We start from the raw sequence: 22,843 nt of genomic DNA, 5'->3' as shown, positions 1-22,843 counted from the left end.
CTTACGACGATCAGTCTCATAATTAGTCGTGAGATAAAAAGCATCATCTATCAGGTCACAAACTGAGAGTTATTCTTTCCGACGTCCGCCATCTTGTTGCCTCCGATCAGCCAACGCCTCCGCTGCCTCCCAGTCCATGCCAGTGTGGCCATGTTTCAAAGCCAGTTCCGGCGCGGTAAGTCCCTCAGCGTCGACGATGCTTAGGTTGGGCTTTTCCTGGGCCCGCCCAAAAAGCATCTGAATGGCCGTCTTGTTTCCGGCGGCTGCAGCAAGGTGCAAGGCCGTCGATCCGTCTTGTCCTTTCCGATTCACATCTGCCCCCCTTCCTAGCAACTCCCACACAACACGCTGGAACGCCTGGTTGTTGTCGAACCGGCAAATCCCGAGCTGCAGCGGCGTGCGGCCGCCGCCGTCCTCCTTCTCCATGTCGGCGCCCGCTAGGAGGAGAAGCGCGACCGACGGACCGTGTCCGGCCGAGACTGCGACGTGGAGCGCGGACTGGCCGTCTTCGTCCGCGGCGTCGATGTCGTCGTCGGTCGCCCTCTCGATCAGCATCCTGATGGCCTCCTCTCGGCCCCTGGAGTGGTCGACGAGCGCCCAGTGGAGTGCCGTCCGCTGGTTGTTGTCGCCGATGCTCGCGTCGACCCCGCTGTCCAGGAGCGCGCTCAGGACGGCCGTGTCGGTGGCAACGTGCAGCGGCGTCAGACCCAGCTTGCTCCGGGCGTTTTTGTCGGCGCCCCGAGATAGCAGGAGTTGAGTCGTCTCCGGGTGCCCGTTCCTGGTGGCGAGATGGAGTGGCGTGAACCCGCGTCCGTCTTTGGCATCCAGCTCGGCTCCCCTATCGACCAGGAGCCGGACAACCAAGTGGTGCCCCTTGGAGGCGGCAATGTGGAGCGGCGTCTGCCCGTCGTGGTGCTCGCGAGACTCTAGCTCGGCGCCTTTGTCGATCAGGATCTCCACGATGGGGCGTTTCCCCGATTCTGCCGCGAGGTGCAGGGCCGTGAGGCCGGCGTTGTTTTGCTGGGTTGTCTTGGCTCCGCTTTCCAGAAGCAGCCATACCAGAGACTTGTCCTCCTCCCGCACTGCAACGTGGAGCGCCGTGTCGCCCGTGTTGTCTGCTACGTCGAGGTTGGCGTTCTGGACGAGCAGCCAGGCAATATCCTTCTTCTTGTATCGTATCGCGCACATGAGAGCTGTGCCGTGCTCCGTAACATAGTTGACCTCATCTGTCTCATGCAGCAAGAGCGACACGATCTGGGGATGGCCTTGGGTGACGGCTGAAGACAGCAGGGTCCAGTCGGGTGTTCGGTTGAGTTCCAAATTCGCCCCCTTTTTGATCAGCAGCTCAAGTATGCGCCTGTGATTTTGGGAGGCAGCGCATCGTAGGGCAGTGTAACCATCTTTATCCTTCGCGTCGAGGTCAGCCTTGTGGTCCATCAGCATTCTCGCAATTACGCCCATGCCATGGTGAGCGGCCAATATCAGCGGCGTGGAGAGGTGATTGTCGACCGCATTGATGTCGATTCGGTCCTTGGCCTCTTCCAGTAGGGCGAGCGTGGCTTCTCTTCTCCCTTTCCGAACAGCCGTATGCAGAGCAGTCTTGCCGCGATTGTCCTTTGCATTCACCTCGGCTTCTCTGGCAATCAGCTCCGACACAACTTTGCCATGGTTATTAGCCGCCGCCCAATGCAGTGGTGTCTCTCCGCGCAACGTTCTGGCAGTGGCCAGTCGGCCATGAGTGGAATTTCTCGTCCTGGAGCCTTTGTTGACGCATCTTGAGAGCGGTTCCACCAGCCTCTCGAAACCTAGGAAAGCGACGAGGTGGAGGCCCGTCATGCCAGCCTCGCCCTTGATTTCATCATTGCTCATAGCATGTGCGAGATTTGCCACCTTCGAGCTATCCACGAGCAAGTTCACTGCAAGTTCCAGATTGCTCTCGCTCCAGCCGCGCGATAGGTGGTCATGCCAATGATCAGCAGCGTAGTTGAGCAGGGAGAACCTGTTCAAGTAGTCTGCCCTGTCTTCGCCGGGCGGCACATGGCCGAAATCGGAAAATGACAGATAGGTGAGACACCCTTCTGCCACTATCGCCTCCGCGCTCGATTGGAAAATGTCCTGTCGAGCTGCTAGGTACTCTCTCGTTGTTAGGTGCACGAGCCTTACCAGGCCGCTCTCACGGTCAACTGCGATGAGGCCCTCGCAGAGGGACGAGATGTGTTCCAGACTCTTCAGCCGCAGCCGGTCATCCTTGAGACTCTTGTCGTCTCTTTGAATTGCGATTGCTTCTGCGACTTCGTTGACTGTCATTGGACGGCGAGAGCAGGACAGCCAGGCGAGGGCACTTAATGACTGCCTCTTTCGCGGTGCACCACCACTCATGATACGCTCGAGGGCAGCGTCATAGATGATGCGTATGTCGTGAGGTAGCTCCTTAAGGGTGATGCACAATTTGCCAATGGTGTCTTGCAGATCCAGCATTTCCATGTGACGTTCGGCGAGCAGGAACCTGCATGTCACATCAAATGGTAAGCACAATTAAAAGGCCACTTGCCAGCAATGAAAAACTTGAGTAATGCACGTACATCCCGTCAACGCTATTGACGACCACGTCTTGGATTTCTTCTCGACACAATTTTGCGTCGTTGAAGCTTCTCGTTGCTAATAAGCGCTTGAGTTCACCGCTTCGATCGATCCGATAGTTGATATATCTTCTGAGGTCGGGTTCGATGTTCGCGGCCGTGATTTTGAGCTCATACGCATCTTTCATCCTTCGATCAAGTTGCGCGCGTGACGTGACGAAGACGTTGACATTCTCTGGAAGTTGTATGATCCGGTCCAGAAAATCATCTCTCGCATCCGTTTTGCCCTCAGTCCCGCATTCGTCCAGGGCATCGACAACCAGGAATACCTTTGTGAATGACTTGATTTCCGACCACGCCAGCTGCTGCAAGTCTTCCATCGGAACTCGTCTCCTTCTTCTCCACTCTTTGCACTTGTCCTTGGTTTTTTGCGAGAGGTCTTCGCGTTGCCCAACAAGTTGGCCTAGAAGATTGAGTAGCACGTTTGTCGGAGTTTTCTGGTCCCTGTACGAGCCATCAAAGTACACGTAGACGCAGGCAGAATCGTTGCTAGTCTTCTGGCACTCCTTCTCCAGATGGTCAATGACGATTGATCTACATGTCAGTCGTTAGTATTCTCATCTAATTATCGCTTCCACTGGCCCGACGTACGCAAGGATTGTTTTGCCAGCGCCAGCTATAATATTGTCAGTATTGGCTATACCACCTCGCACTTGAGCCACTTGGGACGGAGAGCATACGTATTCCTTGACACCACAGTGTTTTTGCGTGACCCTTTTTCCAGGCCTTAAACATCTCGTTATCTAGGAGCCATTGGCCATTGCCCCTTACTTTGGTCGCAATACCAAAGTATTCCGACTGCTTTTCGTGGAAAACCGAATCAATTTTCGAGACTGAATATAACCAGTCTTGAGCCTCGGGGTCATTGCTCACTCCTAGCTGTCGGGTCAATTCCATTCCAAGTAGGATGCCTATCTCACGAGAACGGTGTACCGCGCCATAATGTATGCCATAAGTGGCAAGAACGCATATTCGCACAAAATCAAAAGTTTCGTACCAAAATTTGCCTGCTTGATTGCAACATTGTGAGCAACGATGGACTGCACAATACTTGCATCATTGCAGCTCTCAGACACTAGGTCGCTGGTCAGCAAGTTCCAGAGCCTGAGATGGAACCCATAGGAATGAAATAAGTAGCTGGCAGTAATTCTCAGCATCTTGCAAACTCGGATTTTCTAATGCTAGGATATAAATTCCGTGAGAGGAAAACTTGGTCCCGGGCCTCTATCGCTACTGTCAATAACTCTCCACGACCACATAGTTGATTCCAGTACCGGATGCTACAGACATTCGTGCCAAAATTAGCAGATAGCACTTACCAGACATGTTGAAAGTAGCACTGTTGTTGATTTTGGCTGTGTGGGCCACGAGGGAACTGTTGACGCTGCCGACAGAAACGTTCCCAGCCGTTGTTTCCAAACTAGGATCGGCCGAAGGCCGGAGAGGTGCTGCCATGGTCTGCGGGGCTCAGAACTTATATCCGGCGTGTGATATGTGACGCGTTGTTCAGCTGGAGGGCAAGTAGATGCTATTATCAGGGAACCTCCGATCTGTGTTTTCCGTTTTGCTCAAGGAGACGGGCTGAGCGGAGGCACGCAAACCGACCGCAAAAGTCCCTCGCTGCAGCGTCCACGCAGCATGCGGGATGATTGATAGTGTAGTGCAACAAGTATAGAGGTCAGGGGGATGTAAAGAATCAACGATAGGCTCGAAGACTGGAATCCAGCGGCCGTGGACTGTCGACTCTGTAGCGTCAAAGACCAGGGCGTTGGACACCTTTATCAACAATCGGAAGAAAGAGCGGCTCCTGGATGCGGAGGGACTTTGCCCCGAGTAAAAATGATATGGCACGTCTTTCTTACGCTTCGTTTAGCCCCCAGGCACAGGTGGATGTCACTGGTACGTACTCAAGACCTAAGAGGTACTTGACCTTGCGCGAGGCTGCGAGCTCGTGGAGTGGAAATTCGATGACCACGTCGTTACTCAACCACCCCAACCGACACCGGCGAGGTCAAATGCTGCACGCCGCATGCAGTAGCCTGATTTGCCTCGTTTGCCTCGGTCTCGACCACGCACTCGCGATTCGTAGAGCTCGAAGAGGGTGGCCTCAGCCTCGTCCAAAAATTGAATGAGGCATATACTTATGACCATGGCCATGAAGGCAGGTCACGAGCCAATCTGTTCATCGGATTTGTGCTATTACCCCTCATACGTCTGCATCTGCGGAGACATTGAGCACGAGAAGCATAGGAATTCATCATCTGTCACCCGGGCGGTCGAGTCCAGGCTCCCATAATTGGAATTTTGAATGTATAAGCTGCCTCGTTTCCCAAATAGGAAGCTCTTTGCTCAAGGCGTTGGGAGCGACCAGACGGAGGCCCGGGGAAGGCGGGGTTGAAACTTGAAAGAGAGGGTGTGCACTCAGCACGAGGCTGCATCCGCAACCTGCTGAAGGAATGGCGTAGAGTGCTGTTGTCCGTCACGCCTGGAATTGCTAGTAATATAACGCGATTGATTACTGCTGACGGACTGTTTTACAAACGAGGAATATTTCCTCCACAGAAGAGTCTGACTTCGCTACATTGGGAGTGTTCGTTGTATCCAATCTACATCTGTCTGATTAGAGATTAGAGTGTCAATTTATGTGTAATTGGGAGAAAAGCTTTGATCTTAATTATGTAACACGATGTTCCGCCAGCATTTGATATCCATGATCCTTCCCCATACCCAAGACGCTTATATGCAGCTTTACCTCGCTTATGCTCCTTCCCCATGTCCAAGACGTGTATATGCAGGTTTACCTCGTTTATTCTCCTTTCAATGATGAATGCTCCTTCCAGTGATGAGACGCCGATTGCGATGAGCGTCAAGATTCAATTATCAGTGACTGAACACCAAGTTGCCGTGTACCGTTATGCTGCTGCTGACAATAGATTTTATAACGTTTCCTCCGATGGTTATTCCTAGTATCGACTGTTGTGCTGTCTTGGCTGGAGCGACGTCGTCGGGAATCGCGTCTTCATCCTCAGCTGCCACCATTGCCATGGATCTGTCCAAGGACATGGATCTGTCCGTGCTGTCCAAGGACATGGATCTGTCCGTGCTGTCCAAGGACATGGATCTGTCCTTGCTGTCCAAGGACATGGATCTGTCCTTGCTGTCCAAGGACATGGATATGTCTTTGCTGTCCAAGGACGGATCCATGTCCATAACCCATCTTCGCAACTCACCCGCGACACTAACGAAGCCTGGATCATTCTGGGTTGGGAAGCGCACCATATCCATGTGGTTGCTATGGATGCCAATCGCTATATACCCCGGGATGGTTGCCGAGGACTTCGCGACTACCTACTCCCCAACCAAGTTAGTTAACAAGCCCAAATGAGCAAGAGAAAGAGAGCCTACTTGCCTCGCCGATGCCCGGGAGCGAAACCTCTTCGTAGAAACATGTTATCTCGATCTTCGGGTAGCCATTGTCGGCCCTGAACCGCAATATGGAATGGAAGTCATGCTGGATCTGAGACAGGACCTCCGAGTCTCTCCCGAGCGCTCCGATGATGCGCGGATTCGTGTGGCGTACAAGATCTGTCCATCTGGCCACCCGCTCAACGGATGCCGCCATACCTACCCCGGAGTGCGGCGTTCCGGCAAAGGCAATTGCCCTAGTGCATTCGAGAATCTTTCGGAGATGCTTGTCAGCGCTGTGGCTCGACAGCACAAGAGCCTATTCCTCGGGCGGCCGGACGTTAGCAGTGCTTGGTTTCTTGAATCTGCTACGCTGGGTGTCGTACTTCTTGACAAACAAGCCCACCAAGGCTGTGCGCAACAAAAATCAGGCGCCGATTCATCTATGCCATTGTCAACTAGTTTGTCTCGCTTTTCAAGACGAAAACGGAGGTGGAAATTCTCACAGCTTCGGTGTCGGTATTCCTGCAGGTAGCCAATGCTGACAGGAGGTTTTTGGCGTGGTCGGCAAGGTTGTTGCTGGACACCCAGGACCACATCTTAACAACATTCGCGTCATATCCGTAAGTGAGGATCCTCGCCGAGGGAATTTCCTTCGGCAAGAGCGTTTGCGGCCAGAGTCCGCAGCCGCTTTGGGCAGTCCAAGTCCGTTCCCGGTGCCCGGTGAGTCCATGTACAAAGACGATGCTAGAGAACAGACGAGCAAGCGATGTGAGTCGAATGGACGTCATATGAGTCGGAAATGGAGGTTTGGACGGGCTTTTCTACTTACTCGACAGTAGGCTCAACCGCTGCGTAAAGCACCTTCATGCCGTAACTTCCGACCCATAATGATGGCTTATCCGTTTTGTCTAGGGATGGACCCTGCTCTCTCCCCCAGAGCCTTTTCATGGAAATCATGGTTTAGTTTCTGTACTTGCAAATAATTTTTACCTCATCATTTGCCGTCTTGTAGCAGCCGCAAGATGAACCGACAAGATAAAGGAGGGGGGTAACGTGTGTTGCAGGACTATTTGTCAATATGCCACGTCATCACCACTACCTGCAGCAACAGAATGGAAAGGATCCGGATGTGGTACGATCACCCACGTCACCAGTACAGCAGCCGCACAGCCTGGCAATCTGTCCCAAGTAGCTATCACCCGATTGGCCAGATAACCTAGCCATCTGAGGCCATGATTGGCTTGTTAGGCCGTTAGGCCGTTAGTCAGGTCGTTGGGTTGTGAGGTTTGTTAGGAAGTGGTCTGGGTTGGGATCCCGACCCCCCATTAATCCATTCCGACCCCCTTCCCCCAACCCGGGTTACAGCTCCCCCCAACCTTTTCGCCGGTATCAGCAGAGGGTTAAGGTTAAGGTTTGGTATGGAGGTAAATTCAAAGGCTGCCGTCGCCATCGCCATCGCCGTTGGTTGCCATTGCCGTTGCTATCGCCGTCGCCGTCGCGTTAGTTGCCATTGCTGTCGCTATCGCTGTCGCCGTCGCTGACAGCTGTCAGCCGTCAGCTGTCATCCGTTAGCGCCGTGCATCCGCACCGGAAAAGGTCACATCCCGGCGCAGGAGGACCTAGTCGGGTCCCGCCAAGACGGCAGCGACGGCTAATCAACGCGGGAGCAGCGCATGATACAAGGATCACACACGGCTGCGTCCCCGGCACCTCGGGACTACGGGCACCTCGGGACTACGGCATGATTACGGCATCGACTACACAGGCGCAGCTTGGACCGGGCGCTGCTGGCAACAAATGAGTATCAAGATGTAAGCGGCTAAAGGGAAAATCGGGAGAGTAGTGGCAACGATCTGGACCAAAAGTGCTGTGATATGTGTAACTGTAGGCCAAGATCACAAACGCTCAGCCCTGGGTGAAGAAGGGTCTTGCCAATTTCGTGAGCTTGAAGACCATGGCACCGAGGAAGCGCAAGGAAGTGGATGAGTACGAAGCTGCCGAGGCTTTGGCCCGACCGCTCGCGTTGCGGGAGCGAATGGTCGATGCTATGGAGAACCTTTCTGCGGACCATGGTCATGACTCGGTGGCAACACGGGGGGACCTTTCGTCAGAAATGCATAGAGCGATAGAAACCAAACGATTTTCCAGCCTTGTTACGACTCAGACTGAGGGGGTGTAGCAACAATATAAGTGCATATAATTGGTTTGGGCAGCAATTGGAGAATTCCCATTTGCCCCAAATTGTTGTTACGGACAAACTGCAGCATGTTTCTGTCTCATAGACCGTTGGACCAATGCTGTGTCAGCATCTGACGCTTTGCTCATGAAAAAAGGCGGAGTTCCTGGTGGTTGGCCAAACTGCTGTCACCACCATTTCTCGTACTACCAAGGAAAGTGCCATCTAACGCTTTTCTTATGACGGGCGGAGTTTTGGTGGTTGGCCGAATTGCTGTGTCACCACCATTTCTCGCGCTTTTCTCGCACTGCCAAGGAGAGTGTCATCTAATTAACGCTTTGCTTATAAAGAAGCGCGCTTTTCTTTTATAGAAGCGCACTTTGCTTATAAAGGAGCACATTTTGCTTGTGAAGAAGTGCACTTTGCTTGTGAAGATGTGTGGAGTTCCTGGTGGTTGGCTGAAGGCTATGCACCACCATTTCTCGCACTGCCAAGGTGACTGCCCTTGAACGTTCATACAACATCCTCTACCTCTTTTCCGGCGGTGAATTAGCAGTCGCCCAGCCATACTTTCTTAGATGCCCACTCTCGACTACATAAACCCCGCCTTTGCCTGAGACGGAGTCGCTTGGGTGCCTTGGCTTCAACGTTCTAGACTATTTCACTACTTGACTCTCAGTTTTGCAAAGACACTAATAAACCGATGTCCTCAGATCCAACACGTCTCCCTGACAAGGAGGGGCATGATGACAAACCCAGATTGCCCAATACCAAGGCCAAGGTGCAGCCGCCGAAAGGGACGGGGCCAGCCAGCCGCAGATCGGCCGAAAAGGTGGTGGTGTCCGACTTGAAGGTGATACCAATTATTTTGTCACCTAACTCAGCTCCCTTTTTCTCTCCCCCGTCCCTTGAGGAAGTCTAATGTTCCTCCAGGCAGAGGTGGATGCACCTCAGAAGAGTGTCAGCCAGAAAAAGGCGGATGCGGCTCAGAAGAACGTCAGCAAGACAAAGGCAGATGCGGCTCAGATGACCGTCAGTGTTGGCAGAGACAGCATCAAGTCATTCGTCAGTCACACAATGGACATCTCCAATGATATCAAAATTGGTACTTAACCATCCTTGCCACTCTTGAAGCAAAGCATAGCTTTGATGTCCTTGATCATCCACAGATTACGACTGACATGCAAATTCAGGTGGCACTCTGCCAACCAACAATGGCAAGGTGTGTGCTTTTCACATCGTCATCCTCTCATCCTCATCATCATGGTAACTGATTCTCCTGGTAGTCAGATGCGGCTAACTTAGTCCCTCCACTTGACGGCGCTGGAGGTTCACATTCGGTTCATGTGACGCGCGACGCAATTCTGTCAGTTGTGGGGGTTAAATTGAAGGCTAAAAACCTAACAATTGGAGATTAATGACTGCTCGTTCCGGCGACCTTCACGAGCGGCGCCGTCAAGTGTGATACGCTTGCCTCTTGACTTGGAGTATGCTAGCTAGCCTACAAATTAGCTACATGACACAATACAGGTTACATCCAGGACAATGCGAGCATTGGGAGAAACCCATCGTTTGGGCCGGATGATATCCACGCATCATTCCCATCGAAATAGCTTCCGACGGCATGGCCACGATGTATGGGACGGCATCGATCCCAGCCCATGTATATGCGGCATGTTCCCAATCAGCCACACCTTCCGGCAGAAGACTTCGAGACTGCCGTCGCCGCCGACAGTCATGTTGGACGCCGCCAGTGTCTTCCTTGAGAGAGCTGCGTCTTGGGACGCCCAGCCGGGCTGAGCATGGCGGAGGAGACAGCGCACCAAGTTTGCGGCTCTCCTTCATATATCTCTGGGCTCTGTCTATGGTTGTTCTTTCCTCTCTCCTCCTCATTCGCTCACTGGCGTCGTTCTCGTACTCCGAAGGGCTCGATCTGGACGTCAAAGGGGTCAATCCCGGGCCGTCACTCGATGAGTTGTCTGGCATTTCGGGGCCATCGCAACTTTCTCCTGCTGCCGACGCCATCCGTTCGCCTTTGGAGGGCAGGACCCTTCCACCCGATCGAGACTTGGATCTCACCGGCTGTTTGTCGCCTGGTCTGCCCCTATGTCTGAGCATCGGTGGCGCGTGTCTTGAAGACACATTGACGAACTCTGGTTCCTGCATCTCGTCCGCCTCTTCTCCTTCCCCGTCTTCGCAATCGGTCACCAAGGTGGATCCTGAGACGTGGCAGTGCAGATGGTCGCAATCCTTGTCGCTAGTCGCTTCCGACAGTGCCGTCATCGCCGTCGACCACAAGTCCATAGTGATTGGATGTGACGCTTGACGGAGCTGCCTCTGCAACGTCCGCCCACCGAGCGTGGCCATCGCGAAATGATTGCGAGGTATCTTCATGGCCGGGAAGAGGAGCGGATGCGCTCTGCGCCTTGGATGACGACTTTGCTTTTTTTCCATGTCCCCGAGGCGCTCACTGACTTCATTGATACGCTCACCGACTTCATTGAGACCCTCACTGACTTCGTTGATGAAGCTTTTCAGTTCTTGAACAGTAGCTTCGAGGGCTTGCGTCGTCTCGTTTTGCTGAGATGTGGCCGCCCGGGCCCGGATGGTTGTCGGTCTGGTGCCGTGGTCTACCTCTTTTCCCTTGGCATCTCTGCATCGCTCCGCACGTCCCTGGTCCACATGTCTTTGACCCATATCACTCGGGTTGACACGTTCCTGGTCTTCCCCCTCGTCAGTCGCCTTCGTTCCTCGTCGTTGCGCACGTCGCTTGGTCTCACTCTCCACATCCGTCGTCGTCTCCACCTCTACCCAATGTCTTCGGTGCTGAGCTTCCGCTGCCTCTTCTTGCTGTTGTTCACGCACCCTTCTCTTATCTTCATGTCTTCCTGTCTCACCTACTTGTTCTTGCTCCAGTATCTGTCTTCCGATTGGATGATCCCTCTCGCTCACCTGCGACGAAATGCTTGCGCGCCGCGATCGTCGTGGAGCGTTCATGAAGGCCTCGTATTCCGCATTGCCGGTCACCCACTCTGCGTCGAAATCGTGTTGCCTTGGTAGGTTTCGAAGATCGGTTCTGAGACTGGGCGGAGGACGAGGAGGACGAGGAGGACGAGAAAGGTGACGACGAGGAGGAGAAAGGTGACGATGAGGAGGAGACCGCGTCGATATGTACACGGAATAGGGCAGCTCATGTGGCGGTGGCTCTGAATCCCCGACGGGCAAGGGTGAAAAGGGATTTTGTGGATACGGAGGCGTGGGAGGGTTATGCCTCTTTCTTTCTAGTCCCAGTCCAGGGGGGTGACGATGTGAATAATTGATGTTTGATTCGAAACTCCTTTCGCGCCAGCACGCGTTGTCGTCAGACCGGGTTGAGGCCATTCTGAGAGTGTCGCTTCGTTGTTTCGTCCACCCGGGAAATATTCGCGGCAATTATCCCGACTTGGCTGTGATGCACACAATCGAACCTTTACTGTGCTCGAATCCGAATGGTTGTTTGATAGGGGGGAGTTGTAGGCAGTCGAGTTGTTCTCGCCCTGGAAGGGCTATGCGCGTCTTGAGACCCTAATGCCTTATACCACTCGTGCGTGCCTCCAGATATTCTCACTTGGAATCAGGTATGTTCGGTTAAGGAGCATATCTTCGGAAACCGCTCAGTATAGATTCCGGCTCGACCACGGCGACCTTAGCATATCGAAAAGCCTAAGAAAAAAAAATCATATTTGCGTCATGTCAGAAGAGAAACTGGGCTGGGTGCCAGAGGGGAGGCTGTCCTGGTGCAGGGACGCGAGCTGCTGTCTCCGCCCTTGATAATTGAGCCTCATTCAAGGCGCGCCTGGTGTGCTGCACATCCCCGAGGCACGCTTCCTGTTGTCATGGAGCCTTGTCTGCTTAGCACCAAACCATTGGAGTGAGTTTTTTTTGGAGAATTGCGTCCGTGTGCAGCCACAGCTCGGTCAAGCCCACCTGGACTGGGGCTATGCTGGTTGCCTAGTGTCAAGGTCACCCCTACAGAAACGTGACTTACAGCTATGTGAAGCGCTGAGCAGGCCATGCATGCATGTCATTCATGCATCCCATGCGACCCAAACCGGCAAAGACTCGACTAGTAAGACTCAAACTTTCAGCGTGACCCATGATATCAATGGTGTGTGAGGCAGCGACTCGATTGGGCGGCGGAAAGGCGGTGTTAATTACCTGTCAAGCATTCAATAGCTCACTTTTATAGTGCAGAGCTGCCGAGTCAGCTTTCAACTGAGGTGTAATAATATAGGCACAGCACCAACTCCTGAGTTAAACGGCTGGGTGGTCTGCCTGAGGGTTCACGAAGGCAGGCTTCAATCGAAGTTTTGGCTGAGTGTACGTTCCGACAATTTGTACCCGAATTGCCAGTGATCTAGTCCCTGTTTACATTCTAGTCAAAACTGTGCCAACTAGCCACCTCGTCTAAGTCAGCCGGTCGAAAGCCGCCGAGCAACCGCCCAGCTGCCGGGGACCAGCTGCAACGCTCGCTTTGTTGTAGGTTTTTGATCTTCGCCCCGAGACAACTCATCGAGATTGGAGTTCAACGTGTCTGCCCGAAGATCTAGTGGCAGGTTCGGTAACTTGTCAAACGCCCTCATATTGCAACATGAAGCTCCAGAAATCGCAGCTCTTAGACCGTCGAGTTGGCACAACCATGCACATGTCACCGGCAAAGGACAACGGGTACAAGCTGTTCAGCTTGGCGGCATTCGTCCCTCGCCCCGAAGTCAAGGCTCACCAGCAAGCAAGGTGGGCAACGAGGTCTCCTTCCCAACCGGCGTCCTGCTGGTGAAGCCTCGCCTACTTGGATCCCGGGAGCTGCCACGGGCCGTGGCGCAGAGCCACCGCGGCCCGAGGCCCACCGAGAAGCCGTAGCGGTCGCCCATCTATGAACATCTGCTCCGTGCGATCCCACAAGGCCGTCATTTGAGACCCGTTGACAGCAGTGATGACGGCCGGGAGTGGGCTTTAAGACAGTCCCACGAGCCACGGTACCCCACGGCTTCCTGGTCAAATATAACCACGGAGTTGTCTCCAGATGGGTCCTTCTCTACAGTCATCCTTGCCAGATGCGTGATCAGCAAGATCTAATGCTGAGCATCAGCAAAGAGCAAAAGCACGATCCGGATGCGGAACCTGCATCGACTGTCGCCGAGTAACTCATGGTATTAAGAAGATATCTATACTGGGCGTAGCTGGCTTAGGTCGGAAGGATACGCTCCGAAGCGAATTGGCGGTAAGGAATGCTGCAATGCTGGAAATTCCCGACATCCCATGCGAGATGTTGGGGCTGCTGTGAGGGCCCTGGCTCCGATTCCGGGGAAATACCCGCAGCAATTGACCAATGATAAGCGCCCATTCCCCACCGCAGGTGGGGTCATCCTGCGATGTTTGATCCAAGAGGGCGGTCAAGAACACCATGAATCGCGCAACCGAGCAGCTCAAGAGTTGAATTGCCGCTGCAAAATGATCAATGGTCATTGATAAGACTGTGCGTGATAAAATGGATCACTGGGCCAGTCAGCTGTCGTGTGAAGGGAGCAGAAGGAAAGAATGATGGGAAATGCATAACAATGCCCTTCGTGACGAAACCCGATGCAAGGCAATTTCAGATTCCCATGGGAGGAGGGATGCAATTCTTGAAATCATCATCTGGCCAACCAACGACAGCCACTAATGCTGCAAAATTTTCGATGGGCGCAATCTGGTCACCGTCCCGGCCCTAGGGCTCCGGCGCACACGCGATCAGACCTGACCTGCACTGTACATACAAATTTAGTCCAGGCATTCAGCTGTGGAAAAGTGACTCATCCACTCAGCACAAGGGCTTTTTTACTCAGGGGCACTGCAATCGCACTGACTCAAGTTGGCTGCTCCTGCAAATTTATGGGGCGAGAATCTGTTGGGACCAATCACAGGGGCAAGAAGTAGAGGATCCTTATCTTATCAGTCCCGCCAAATTTTCCCTGCACCTGCCTCGATCCAATCCAGTTCCTCTACTACAGCGCCGGCCAGAGCTTCTAAACCTCAAGCATTGTGAAACCAGGAGGGCGCAGAAAGGTCAGATATACGCTCGAAATATCTGCCAGAGCCCTTCCGGTAGCGATTGGCCTGTGGCAATTCTCCTCAGTCCCGCCAACCTGCCTGCCATGTCGGCCAGACTTGTGGGCGGAGCCAGCCCTCTGCTCCGATGCGGTCGGCCGGCTTCCCTGCCTCTGTCTCACTCCTCGAGGGCATTCACGTTCCTCCGTGCCTTCTCAGTCAACGCCCCTCGAGTCCACACACCGCCGACCTACTCTAAGCTTGCCCAGAAGCGCTTCTTCGCCGCTGTCTCCGGTCCAACCTCGACCACCGCCGGCAAGGCCCAACCAGCGCCGAATGCCAAATTCTACCTCGATAGCGGGGTTATCAAGCCCCAGATCCCGCTGGACATCAAGAAGGTCTTGGTTGTTGGAAGCGGTGGCTTGTCTATCGGCCAGGCCGGTGAATTCGATTACTCGGGTACGGGGCTCTCGAGCTTCTCTCTACCTTCCCAATGGCTGCATCCTCGCTGACTCGGAACTCGCCATGTAGGCTCCCAGGCCTTGAAGGCTCTTAAGGAAGCCGGCATCGCTTCCGTGCTTATCAACCCGAACATTGCCACGATCCAGACCTCGCACTTCATTGCGGACGAAACATACTTCCTGCCGGTTACCCCTGAATATGTGACCTATGTCATCGAGAGGGAAAAGGTACACTTCCAGCCGCGCGCTCTAGTCTCTTAGAGATGGAGATTGCTAACCAGTGTGTTGGTTTACAGCCGGATGGCATCTTTTTGTCCTTCGGTAAGTGCCACCAGAGCCCTAACAACCGTCAGGCGGCTGCTGACGACTACTAGGCGGGCAGACAGCTCTCAACCTCGGTGTTAACATGCAAAACCACCCCGGCGGATCCCTCTTCGACAAATACGGCGTGAAGGTTCTAGGCACGAGTATCCGGACTCTCGAAATCAGCGAGGACCGCGACCTGTTCTCAAAGGCCCTGGAGGAAATCAACATCCCAATCGCCAAGTCCATTGCCGTCTCGACGGTTGAGGAAGCGCTCGAGGCTGCTGAGAAGGTCCAGTATCCCGTCATCATTCGTGCTGGTACGTAGATCCGGACACCCCCTAAAGCCCATAATGGTAGCTTGCTAGTCGGCACCTCCAATTCGTAAAAAAACTCCCGAGTCTGACGCCGTAACTATTAGCCTTCTCTCTGGGCGGCCTGGGCAGCGGCTTTGCCAACAACAGGGAAGAGTTGAGGCAGATGAGCGCCAGGAGCTTGGCCCTCTCGCCACAGATCCTCGTCGAGAAGAGTCTCAAGGGCTGGAAGGAGGTGGAATACGAAGTCGTCCGGGATGCGCAGAACAACTGCATCACGGTGTGCAATATGGAGAACTTCGACCCCTTGGGCATCCACACGGGAGACTCGATCGTCGTCGCACCATCCCAGACCCTCTCGGACGAGGAGTATGTTGCCCGCTCCCCGTCGCTGGAGCTGGCGCAGTGGCTAACTTGACGTTTCCCGACAGGTACCACATGCTTCGAACGGCCGCTATCAAGATTGTTCGCCATTTGGGGGTTGTGGGCGAATGCAATGTCCAATACGCGCTTCAACCAGACGGACTGTACGGCATCCATACTCCCTCTCTGTTCAGCACGCTCCCTGCTCTCTTCTTTGATCGTGGCTAACTTGTTTCAGGGATTACCGAGTCATTGAGGTCAATGCCCGGTTGTCGCGGTCGTCGGCCCTGGCCTCAAAAGCCACGGGCTATCCTCTGGCTTATACAGCTGCAAAGGTGTGTTGACATGCGTATCCCTGTGTGGGAGTGAGCGTGAGCATGAGAGTCAGATGGCTAACTCCAGTCTAGATCGGCCTCGGTAGCGATCTCCCGAGTTTGCCCAACGCCGTGACCAAGGTTGGCAGTTTTCAAAGTCCCTGAGAGGTAGTCAGCGCACTGACAGAGTATCCAGACAACCACCGCCAATTTCGAGCCGTCTTTGGACTATGTCGTCGTGAAAATCCCAAGGTGGGATCTCAGCAAGTTCCAGCTCGTAGACCGGGCAATTGGCTCGGCCATGAAGTCGGTCGGCGAGGTCATGGCCATCGGCAGGACGTTCGAGGAAGCCATTCAAAAGGTGCGTCGATATCCAGGCGTCGTTCCACTTTTCAGCCTGTGTTAGGGGCGGTGCTGTCCAGGCGCTGACTCTAGATGATACAAGGCCGTTCGCATGGTCGATCCTAGCTTCCCGGGGTGGTATAATCCGGAAAAGCAGCATTTCGATGATATCGACCACGTCTTGCAAAACCCGACTGATCGCCGGTGGCTAGCAGTTGGCCAGGCCATGTTGCACGACGGCTACTCCGTCGATAAGCTGCATGAACTGACCAAGATTGATCGGTATGGATCGTACCTGCTTGGTTATTTTAACCTACAAGAGATCAGTGAGACTGACCCGGCGCAGGTTCTTCCTTTACAAGCTCCAGAACATTGTGGACTGTGGCAAGGAGCTTGAAGCCGCCGACGGTCTCGAGTCCCTGAGAAAGGAGCAGGTCCTGAAGGCCAAGAAGATGGGCTTCTCCGACAAGCAGATCGCGATGGCTTGCAAGTCGACCGAGGAGAAGGTGCGGGCCTACCGCCTCAGCCTCGGGATCCGCCCGTGGGTGAAGAAGATCGATACCCTGGCCGCCGAATTCCCTGCCGATACCAACTACCTGTACTGCACATACAACGCCTCTACGCATGACGTCACCTTTGAGGACAAGGGAACCATCATCCTCGGCAGTGGTGTTTACAGGATTGGCAGTTCCGTGGAGTTCGACTGGTGTGCCGGTACGTTGTGTGTCGTGAGCAGACACGGAACTCCTTCCGCGGTGTCATGAGATATGGGATGTCCGACCCTTGAGAAGGTTGCTGACTCGAATTGATAATGCAGTCTCGGCGACCCAGGCTTTGCGACGGATGGGAAAGAAGACGGTCATGATCAACTACAACCCTGAAACTTATTCCACAGGTATGCCCATTGCTCCCCGAGATCCTTATCATCCCTGATAGTTGCTAATTCGCGTGTGTTTCTTTCCAGACTTCGACACAGCGGACAGATTGTAAGTCACCCTTGACCCTTTCCTCCCAGCGAATAGAAGAGTCCAACCACTGACTCAACCTGCAGGTACTTCGAGGAGTTGAATTACGAGCGTGTTCTCGACATCTACGAAGCCGAAACTGCCAGCGGCGTGGTTGTCTCGGTCGGTGGCCAGCTGCCCCAGAATATCGCCTTGAAGCTACAGGAATCTGGCGGGGCAACGGTCCTCGGCACAGATCCCAAGGATATCGACAAGGCCGAGGATCGCAAGAAGTTCTCGGAGATCCTTGACAGCATCGGGTATGTGGTCTCTTGCCTTCTTCTTGCCTCGTTACAGTGCTGCCACGCCTTGCCATTCACCCTGCTACTTGCGCCGTTTCGTTGCTAACCTCCGAGTAGTGTTGACCAGCCGGAGTGGGCCGAGCTGACTTCGGTCGCCGAGGCCGAGCAGTTCGCCAACGCTGTCGGGTACCCTGTGATCTGCCGTCCCAGTTATGTCTTGTCCGGTGCTGCGGTAGGTTTACTATCCCTCGTTGAAAGCCTAACAACAGCCATCGACGGGCTCTTGCAATCCCTGGAAACATCTGCTGACGCCAGACATTGTAGATGACGGTTATCCGAAGCGAGGAAGAGCTCAAGGACAAGCTCCTAGCTGCCGCCTCGGTCAGCCCGGAGCACCCAGTCGGTAGGTTCCCGGCATCACCATCCTCCCGGAGACAAATTACTGACTCGGCATGTTATAGTGATCAGCAAGTTCATCGAAGGTGCCCAGGAGATCGACGTCGATGGTGTGGCTTCTGAGGGCAAGCTCCTCATCCACGCCGTCAGCGAGCACGTTGAGAACGCCGGCGTGCACTCGGGAGACGCGACGCTGGTGCTGCCACCGGTGAATCTCGAGCAGGGTGTCATGGACGGTGTCAAGGACATCGCCGAGAAGGTCGCCAAGGCTTGGAGTATCACCGGCCCCTTCAACATGCAGGTATGTAACTGGAAAACGCCTCCTCCGATGGCTTACACTGTCGATGGGCATGCCACGTTCCTCAAAATGGGGAGAGCCCCCCGCTAACGTCGGACCTGTAGATCATCAAAGCCGATGACCCTGCTGGCGGACCGCCCAAGCTGAAGGTTATCGAGTGCAACCTGCGGGCGTCGCGGTCCTTCCCCTTCGTCAGCAAGGTTCTTGGCGTCAACTTCATCGACGTGGCCACCAAGGCACTCGTCGGCAAGGAGGTGCCAGAGCCGCAGGACCTGATGGCCGTGAAGCGCGACTACATCGCCACCAAGGTGCCGCAGTTCTCGTGGACGCGCCTCCTGAAGGCCGACCCCTTCCTGGGCGTCGAGATGTCGTCGACGGGCGAGATCGCCTGCTTCGGCAAGGGCGAGGACAAGGAGGCGGCGCTGGTGGACGCGTACTTTGCGTCGATGCAGTCGACCATGAACTTCCGGCTGCCGCAGCCGGGCGAGGGCCTGCTGTTCGGCGGCACCGACAAGGCCGCGCTGGCCAAGGTGGTCGCCCACCTGGCGCCGATGGGGTACAAGCTGTACGCGGCCGAGCAGGACGTCATGGAGGCGATCCGCGCCGCCGACGTGGGCGGCGCCGCGGCGCACGCCGCGGTCGTCGACTTCCCCGAGGACAAGGGCGTGCTGCGCGAGATCTTCCAGAAGCACGACATCCGCGGCGTCTTCAACCTCTGCCGCACCCGCGCCAAGGACGTCCACGACGTCAACTACATCATGCGCCGCAACGCTGTCGACTTTGGCGTGCCGCTGTTTATGGAGAGCCAGGTAAGCTTCTTAGATTCATGGCCCTTTTCTCTCCCTATCTCGAGATTGTCTACACCATCATGGTAAACATGAAGATCGTGTGCTGACGAGGAATTTTTCTCTCTTTAGACCGCCATGCTCTTCGCCAAGTGCCTGGCTGCCAAGCTCCCCCGGCCAGAGGGCATGCCGAGCGAGGTCCTCCGGTGGTCCGAGTTCATCGGCGGGAAGCCCCCTTCCCTGTAAATGCCGCGTGTGCATGAGAACGAGACGGTTGGATTGGGATTGGGGGCTCGGGGGAAAGGGGGCTCCGTTGGCCGCGCGATAAGTTGTAAAGCGTCGGGGTCGTGGATGTGACGAATTATAAAAAGAAGAAAAAATAACCCCTTATTATTCCCTGCCCCCCTTTCCCCTCTGCTCATTGTCGAGGCGTTTGGCCTTTTTGTCATTTTCGTTTTGTCAGCTTTTTCATAGGACGGCATTTGACTTTCAGGCTTTTGGTTTGTAGATTGACCTGGAGTATGTGGCAATTGAACCTGCCGGGCTGTCGGCGTATTTGATTCTGAGTAGCACAATTGGGGTTACTGATCTGACTTCGCCCCCCTTTTTCTTACAATCTCAGCACGGTTCGCACAGCAAAATATTAGGAGGAAGACCTCCTGTTTTCTTCATGTTCACCTGCTACAAACTATCGCCGCTTAAGAATATCCAACACGAAACAGAAGACAGTTATTTACAATTTTTCGGGATGGTGCGAAAACATCCCACGCATCCCCTCTTCGTTCAGCCCTCAAGGCCGACAACCCCGCCCCCCACGTCAAGAAGGGAACCTTAGATAAAGTCCTTCAGGCTGGGCAAGACGCCCACGTACGCGGTACCGCTGGGCGGCTCCATGCTGTACATGTAGTCGGCCCACCACGGCCCGCCGCCCCACCAGAGCCAGCCAGTCCAGACGTCCGAGTTGGCCTCCATGTGGGTGAGCATGTCCTTGAGGGCCGCGATGCACTGCGAGTTGCTGCCGCCGGCCGTCTCGCCGAGCACGGCCCGCTTGCCGCTCGACTTGAGCCACGCCGTCGCCGCCGCGAGGCGCTCGGAACCGATCGTCGACGAGACGCAGTCCGTGTGCGTGCCCGAGCCGTCGGCGTCGAGGTATTGGTGCATCTCGTAGATGATCTTGTCCGAGGGGTCTTTAAGGTTGACGAGGGAGTCGGAGTTGCCGCTTGAGACCTGCGGAGGGCCGGTATTAGCATGGGGCATCATGGGAGGATGGGGAGGCCGGGTTCGGCTTGGCGGAGCCGGTTAAAAGGGGCCGTGCATACCCAGGTCCAGGCGCCGCTCCACGAGTTGCCCTCAACAAAGATCCACTGCTCGGTGGCGCCGGCGGCACGGATGCCGTCGATTGCGGCCTGGTTGAGCTGGGCAACGAGCGAGTTGTCCATGTCGTGGTACTCGTTGTTGGTGTCGAAGATGACCTTGTCGTCCGAGGCGAACAGCGCCGCCGTGGTCTTCCACCAGGCCTGGAAGCCGGACGTGTCGGTGATGATATTGCCGTAGTACCGGCCTGCGTCCGGAATCTCCTTGTCAGTAATCAGGGACCGGTCAAACGCCACTCCCCTCGTGGCATCTGTGGCAGGCTCTTACCGAAGTTGTGGGGGTCGACGATGGCATAGGCACCCCTGTATCAGTTTGGTCAGATTCCATCCGCCCCCTTTCCTGACTGCATTGGCCATTCGTTGAGAGCTACTCACTTGCTGGTGACATAGCTGACAATCTGCGGAGGTATTCATCAGCAGGTGCTTGGGGAATGACTAGTAAATTAATACCAAAAGCTGCCTCTTACCTGGCTTAGACCTTCCTGATAGGTCGCATTGACGGTGCCGGTCAGCTGGTCGGGAATAAGGCGCTCCCTGGTTCTTCGTTAGAACCTCCCATGGTTTTTTTTTTTGGGTTTTTTTGGTTTTTTTTGGTTTCAGGGGGGTTGGGGGGGCGGGGGCGTTAGGTAGCAGGCAAGGGGATACGTACATCATGAAGGCAATGCGGAAGGTGTTGAAGCCCTGGCTGATCATAGTCTAGAAACCCCCTTTCGTCAGCAACACGTCATGGAATCCAAGAAACACCACTACGGGTCTCGAGAGAAAACGAACGTCAATGGTAGCCTCAACAGGCCAGGTGTAGTCCTTGCCCAGGCGGCCTGGGAAGGCCGTGTTGCCGAACTCGCCGCCGGATTCGTTGACGCCAACGAACTCGAACTTGGAAGCCCGCTTCTTCTTGTCCTCGCCGGCCGGGGCGGCCAGCGCCGAACTCGCGGCCACGGCGCCGAGAAGCAGGTCCAGGAACCTCATGGTTGAATTCGGCTCTTCGGTTTAGTCAGAGGGAGAGACAGGGGGGAAAGAGATCCAGGAGTTGCGGGTGAGGCTCATCGCTGGGAGACGCCGGCCCAGCGCACGGGATCCCCGTTCGTCTTATAACCGCCGTCTCGGTCTTTTTCCCCGCCGCGCACATCTCGGGCGGAGATGGATGCTCCGTCCATTGTGGTACGAGCGAGTGGGAATTCATTTGGAGCGCAGGTGTGCCATGGGATCACCACTCCCTATTGCCTGGTCGGGTATATATATGGGAGTGGCAATCCCCAGAATTAGGGAACTGATAGGCATGGTGGTTACGCGGGTAGATACAGGGTTACAACGCATGCAGGGTGCGTACCGGGTGTGGTTCCTGGCCAATCTGCCGTGTGGGGGTGAATAAGAGCCGGGAGAATCCAAAAGAGTGGTCTTCTGGACCTGCAGAAACGCAGGCACACACCTCCAAAAGCACATAGAGGTTGAACATTTGCATCCTGGCTCCCTTGAACGAATTAGTAGCGGATTCCGCAACCTACGCGAGTCGCGCTGAACCCTCTCCATGAGGACATGGGCGCGCTCAACAACTAAGTACGAGCTAGAGCTGCTGCATGGCAACTGCCATCTGTACACTAAAAGCGGCCCCGGAATATAAGAAAGCTTCAATTCTTTTGGCGATGTTGGCTATTCTCATTGTAGGGGGACGGAGTGTTCTCCTCCGCCCCGCATCGGCCGAATTGTCCCCCTACTTTGGCAACTACTTTGTGTAGAATGCGCTGAAACATGTCGTTGACGCCGTCGGGACCCCGGGTGGCTTGTAATTCTCCTGGAGCTAACCGTATATATAGAAGCCAAGCCTTTGCAGCTGGAGGATCCTTCGTCAGATTCTAGCCGGTACTGGTCTCTTCGTGCCGTTCGTCCAACTCGTCCCAAATCGCTGTGGTTCCGCCCAGTTGGGCGCTGAAGCAGCTGGAGATGGAAACCACACCTAGCTTACCTGTAACGAGGGATCCAAAATTGGATCCTTAGATGCTGTTACCCATCTCCAGCATCGGCGGCGATTGAAACGGGCGGCGAAACCTCTATCGTTGTCGACATCCATCAAGGGAGTCCGTCGGCACCCGAAGATGGATCGTAATTCGTAAACGATCGAGTAGATGCAGACAACTCGGATGAGCGAGGAGTCCATCCATGAGAAGCGTCGCTCTCGGGGGGCAGAGCCGTCACTGCGGATGCAAGGCCTGCACACACGGGAGTGTTGGGGCCAGCCGGTTAGGTAGTTCAGCAGTAGGCAGCATGCACTGACAACCACGCCACTCCAATTCACTGTTCCTCATGTTATGCTCGAGTGGGTAACTGCGAGGAGAAACAGGTGACGGCAATAACCGCGGTA

The 22,843-nt window shown here is 54.8% G+C and overlaps 5 protein-coding genes across 5 annotated transcripts; 1 reads left to right on the top strand and 4 right to left on the bottom strand.

Moving 5' to 3' along the window:
- Positions 1 to 11: 11 nt before the first annotated feature.
- Positions 12 to 3,750, bottom strand: QBC33DRAFT_614854 (ankyrin repeat-containing domain protein). The gene is made up of 6 exons (XM_060432617.1): positions 3,637 to 3,750; positions 3,320 to 3,514; positions 3,231 to 3,255; positions 2,583 to 3,173; positions 2,164 to 2,506; positions 12 to 2,115 (listed from the first exon to the last, which is right to left on the bottom strand). The coding sequence occupies exons 2-6, from the start codon at positions 3,372 to 3,374 to the stop codon at positions 70 to 72; spliced, it is 3,060 nt and encodes a 1,019-aa protein (XP_060288423.1). The 5' UTR covers positions 3,375 to 3,514; positions 3,637 to 3,750; the 3' UTR covers positions 12 to 69.
- A 1,523-nt stretch (positions 3,751 to 5,273) lies between these two features.
- On the bottom strand, positions 5,274 to 7,351 carry QBC33DRAFT_520561 (uncharacterized protein). Its single transcript, XM_060426387.1, has 5 exons — positions 6,877 to 7,351; positions 6,551 to 6,791; positions 6,431 to 6,487; positions 6,049 to 6,363; positions 5,274 to 5,987 (listed from the first exon to the last, which is right to left on the bottom strand). The coding sequence occupies exons 1-5, from the start codon at positions 7,002 to 7,004 to the stop codon at positions 5,520 to 5,522; spliced, it is 1,209 nt and encodes a 402-aa protein (XP_060288422.1). The 5' UTR covers positions 7,005 to 7,351; the 3' UTR covers positions 5,274 to 5,519.
- Positions 7,352 to 9,688: 2,337 nt separating this feature from the next.
- Positions 9,689 to 11,697, bottom strand: QBC33DRAFT_2326 (uncharacterized protein). Its single transcript, XM_060422853.1, has one exon. It carries the CDS (start codon positions 11,602 to 11,604, stop codon positions 9,736 to 9,738), a length of 1,869 nt encoding a protein of 622 aa, XP_060288421.1. The 5' UTR covers positions 11,605 to 11,697; the 3' UTR covers positions 9,689 to 9,735.
- A 2,699-nt stretch (positions 11,698 to 14,396) lies between these two features.
- Positions 14,397 to 19,767, top strand: QBC33DRAFT_582621 (uncharacterized protein; the record flags this gene model as incomplete). Its single annotated transcript, XM_060431350.1, has 19 exons — positions 14,397 to 14,748; positions 14,821 to 14,978; positions 15,047 to 15,071; positions 15,125 to 15,373; positions 15,475 to 15,736; positions 15,799 to 15,894; positions 15,969 to 16,065; positions 16,138 to 16,185; positions 16,241 to 16,405; positions 16,490 to 16,668; positions 16,733 to 17,100; positions 17,204 to 17,281; positions 17,351 to 17,372; positions 17,438 to 17,650; positions 17,750 to 17,864; positions 17,957 to 18,035; positions 18,094 to 18,329; positions 18,431 to 19,135; positions 19,244 to 19,767. 19 exons carry the CDS (start codon positions 14,397 to 14,399, stop codon positions 19,355 to 19,357), a joined length of 3,561 nt encoding a protein of 1,186 aa, XP_060288420.1. The 3' UTR covers positions 19,358 to 19,767.
- QBC33DRAFT_2155 (glycoside hydrolase superfamily) lies at positions 19,768 to 21,558 on the bottom strand. Its single transcript, XM_060422721.1, has 7 exons — positions 21,256 to 21,558; positions 21,134 to 21,180; positions 20,952 to 21,018; positions 20,860 to 20,882; positions 20,753 to 20,787; positions 20,431 to 20,672; positions 19,768 to 20,338 (listed from the first exon to the last, which is right to left on the bottom strand). Exons 1-7 carry the CDS (start codon positions 21,451 to 21,453, stop codon positions 19,943 to 19,945), a joined length of 1,008 nt encoding a protein of 335 aa, XP_060288419.1. The 5' UTR covers positions 21,454 to 21,558; the 3' UTR covers positions 19,768 to 19,942.
- Positions 21,559 to 22,843: the final 1,285 nt, after the last annotated feature.

This window comes from Phialemonium atrogriseum, assembly GCF_030411735.1.
Source record: "Phialemonium atrogriseum strain 8032-3 unplaced genomic scaffold QBC33scaffold_1, whole genome shotgun sequence".
Lineage (NCBI taxonomy): Eukaryota > Fungi > Ascomycota > Sordariomycetes > Cephalothecales > Cephalothecaceae > Phialemonium > Phialemonium atrogriseum.
The sequence above is the reverse complement of the archived record's forward strand: the minus strand, read 5'-3'. Positions and strand labels throughout refer to the sequence as shown.